Source organism: Lutjanus erythropterus, chromosome 22, assembly GCF_056507025.1.
Source record: "Lutjanus erythropterus isolate fLutEry1 chromosome 22, fLutEry1.hap2, whole genome shotgun sequence".
Lineage (NCBI taxonomy): Eukaryota > Metazoa > Chordata > Actinopteri > Lutjaniformes > Lutjanidae > Lutjanus > Lutjanus erythropterus.
This window is the reverse complement of record NC_139338.1, coordinates 12,626,644-12,630,077: the sequence shown is the minus strand read 5'-3', so window position 1 is coordinate 12,630,077 and position 3,434 is coordinate 12,626,644. Positions and strand designations below refer to the sequence as shown.

The 3,434-nt window shown below is 42.0% G+C and overlaps 1 protein-coding gene across 1 annotated transcript; it reads right to left on the bottom strand.

Annotated features, from left to right (window-relative positions):
- Positions 1-720: 720 nt before the first annotated feature.
- cdkn1ba (cyclin dependent kinase inhibitor 1Ba) lies at positions 721-3,224 on the bottom strand. Its single transcript, XM_084711380.1, has 3 exons — positions 2,407-3,224; positions 1,878-2,039; positions 721-1,324 (listed from the first exon to the last, which is right to left on the bottom strand). Exons 1-2 carry the CDS (start codon positions 2,807-2,809, stop codon positions 1,891-1,893), a joined length of 552 nt encoding a protein of 183 aa, XP_084567506.1. The 5' UTR covers positions 2,810-3,224; the 3' UTR covers positions 721-1,324; positions 1,878-1,890.
- Positions 3,225-3,434: the final 210 nt, after the last annotated feature.

The following is a 3,434-nucleotide window of genomic DNA, read 5'->3' as shown; positions in this document are numbered from 1 at the left end:
CGATCACATCGCAGGCTGAAGAGAAGAAAAAAATACAAAAACACAGTATATAAAATCAATTATTAGGCTCAGTTTTGCAACAGTTTATTTATCTTAAAAACAATAATGAAAATATATATTTACAAAAAAATGTCGCTTTGGGAAGCTATACATATACACCCACAACAAAAAGCTCGACATAAATAAGTTAGTATAATTTTTTCAGTGTTTTTGAGAAAGAAAAAAAAGGCACACAGGTACACTTCAACGTTTTACACCAAATGAGGCAGTGTCAACTTTGTTTTTCTGCCCTCCAAAAAAAGAAAGAAATTAACAATAGTGCAATTACATGTTCCACATGAATTCCACACCACAAATCTTTGATTCACATATTTGCATAAGTAGCCCAGTGATTTTTAACATATTCTATCTATGTTAAGCTGGACTTTACATTAGAACAGGGGCGGGGTGTGTGATCTAAAAAGCCACTAAAATATTTACTCACCTGATTGGAAAAAAAAAACAAAAGCTAATTCTTAGGATTATTAGCAAATACTGTTAAAAATTTGGTTGGATATTGCTCAGCAGTTTAGCCACCCTCCCTCCCACCCCTCCCCTCCCTCCCACCCCTCCCCTCCCCCTCAGAATAAAAGGCACAAACTTTGGTGAAAACCCCTAAAAAAAAAGAAAGAAAAAGGAAAGAAAAATGGGGGGGGTAAAGACACATTATTTGCATGTAAACTTTATCTGTCATGGCTGTTCCCAGTTAGATGGACCCTCAACTTACAGTGTGGCCATCCGGGCCTTCAAACACATGATATATGTAACACTGGGACAAATAAAGAAAAGAAAATGAAAGACAAAGAAGACATTTTGTTTCCACATAACCCTGACTTTTGAAAAATCTGCATTTTTAACTTACATCAATTACCTGAATAATGATACAATATGACCACTTTAAACAAAATAATATTATTTCTCTGCTGGAAATTGCACTGCAACTTCCCGAGTCAAATTCACACAAATACATTTAACAAAGGTATGAAAAGCATAATATGCTTTCGTTTATGTGCTACATCTGAAACATAGGTAGTAGATAATAAAAAAAATGAGCAAAAATCCATTTGCACACTGCTACATTGTCTGCTGCTTCTGAGGCAATTGAATTGAAATGAGTGCCAAAACTTGATAGTGTACATATTCAGTGCTTGTGCAGCCTCTCCTCCTCCCTTCTTGTAGGAAAAGGCTACTTTTAATATATATATTTTTTTCTCTCCCATCTGTCAGGTGATGAGAAAGGCTACAGTATTCCACCAGCAACAGGTCTCTCCTCTGCCCGCTCTGTCTGTGGGACAGAAAAAGAGGAAACAGGCTGTTTGAATGGTGCAATTGAAAAAGCAGTTGCTCATGCTTGATATCCCTCATGCACGCACGCGCGCGCGCACACACACACACACACACACACACACACACAGCAGAGAGGCTGAACAGTCATAGCATGAATAGTTGTCGAGGATTAAAAAAAAAAAAACCATATGCAAGTTTGACGGGCTAGTGACGTGTTGAGTGCTGTGCAAGAAAGAAATGAGCGTTTACAACTGATGCTGATGATACATAAATAAATAAAATAAACATAAAATAAATAAACAATATTTAAAAATAAAGAATAATTAAATTAATTTAAAAAAAATCTGAAGAGATGAACTGTGCTGTGGCGACACGTGAAATGTCATGCCACTGCCGCCTATTGAAAAAAAAATCGATTAACAACTACACACAACTCTACTGGCATCCAAAACTGAAGCCGATTATTAGTATTTTACACACTGAAAACATACACGTTATCATGCATTCATATTGTTGAGTAACAGTGGAATCGTGCGCTAATGATTTCTAACCTGGTACTGTTTTTCACTGGACCTCCGCGCTGTGCTCCGGCCTGCTCCGTCTCTCCTCCGCGGCTCTTACCGCCTGACTCGCTGCACCGCCGGACTCGTCTTCATCATCATCGTCGTCGCTGGTGTGCGACCTTTTACTCTGACACTCGCTGGAGCAGGAACCTGGCATTGGAAAAACACGCAGGGAAGTTGGTCAGGGTGTTGGTGTGCGGAGCCGCACGTCTACTTCGAAGAAGGCACCTGACATCCGAGAAGTATGAAAATGCGCAAGCTACGGTGTAATGAGCGTGTTTGATCTCCTAAGCAAGTTTGCATTAGATTGTTACATCACTTCTAACAAGAGATCAACATGTGTGGAGAAATTATAAGTTTGCATGTCTTGCTCTGGTTCGGTTTTGCGTGTTTGCAGGGGAATCAACCGATCCTATCCTGCGGTTGAACCCGGGACACAACTGTTGCTTCGCGTCCCTGCATTGCGGCACAGCCGAACAAAAATGCGTGACAGCCTTTAACAAGTTAAGTCAATCACCTGCATCTCCTGAACGTCTTTTCCTGGAGCCGTTTCTGTCCGGTAGCCGATCCGACCGCGCCTTCTGGTTGCTCTCCCCGGACGAGTCCACCTCTCGCTGGTCCTCCTGTCTCCGGTGAGGCGGTCTGTGGTAAAACTCCGCTGCGTCGCCGTCCTCCTGCCACTCGTAATTGCGCGGAGTGAGCGGTCTCTCCTCGACTGGATCGAAATCGTACCGCTCTCTAAAATCCCGCACATTCTCCTGTATCACCTCCGCCACACGCCTCTGTATCTCCTCTGGGTCAGGTGAGCCAAAAAGGTTTCTGCGGACGGGAGGTCTGACGTTGTCCGGCTGCCGCGCATCCACCCTCTCCACTGTCGGGCTCGCATTAGAAAGGCGAACATCTGACATTTTGTTGCACATATGACAAGAAAAAAAAACCCACACAAACCCTTTCAAAACTTCTATTTCCAAGCAATATTCCTTTCAGATGCAAAGTCACGGGAGGGATGCATGCATAACTCCGTGCGTATCATCCAAAACGCGTACGCGCAAAAAAAAATCTCCAAAGGCACAGGAGGGGGTTTTAAGAAAGCCACTCCTGTCAAGTCCGTAGTAAGGCAAGATGAAAACAACAAGTCAAGTCATAACAGCCAACATGGCGTTAGAGGGAGCTATGAGTGAAGAAGAAAAGTTGACATCAAGGACTATTTAAACAGAGAAGGCGATTCATTGGTCTGCGCGCTAGGACCGCCCATTGAGCTCTCTTAAAGTCGAACAGGGGCAACAACAACACAGAGGGCTGGATTGGATTAACTCCACACATGAATATGCCCTCTGATTAGTTAAATACATACGAGCAGAAGGAGGGTAGTTATAGAGGGGTATAAAGGTATTTTATCTCTCCATTTGCAGGCATCAGCTTAGCAAAGGTGGGAAGTAACGCAGTAGAAATACTTTGTTGCTGCAGACTTTTCAGGTATCTGTACTTTATTTGAGTTTAATTATTTATTTAAATTTATTTTATTTTTCTGACAACTTTATACTT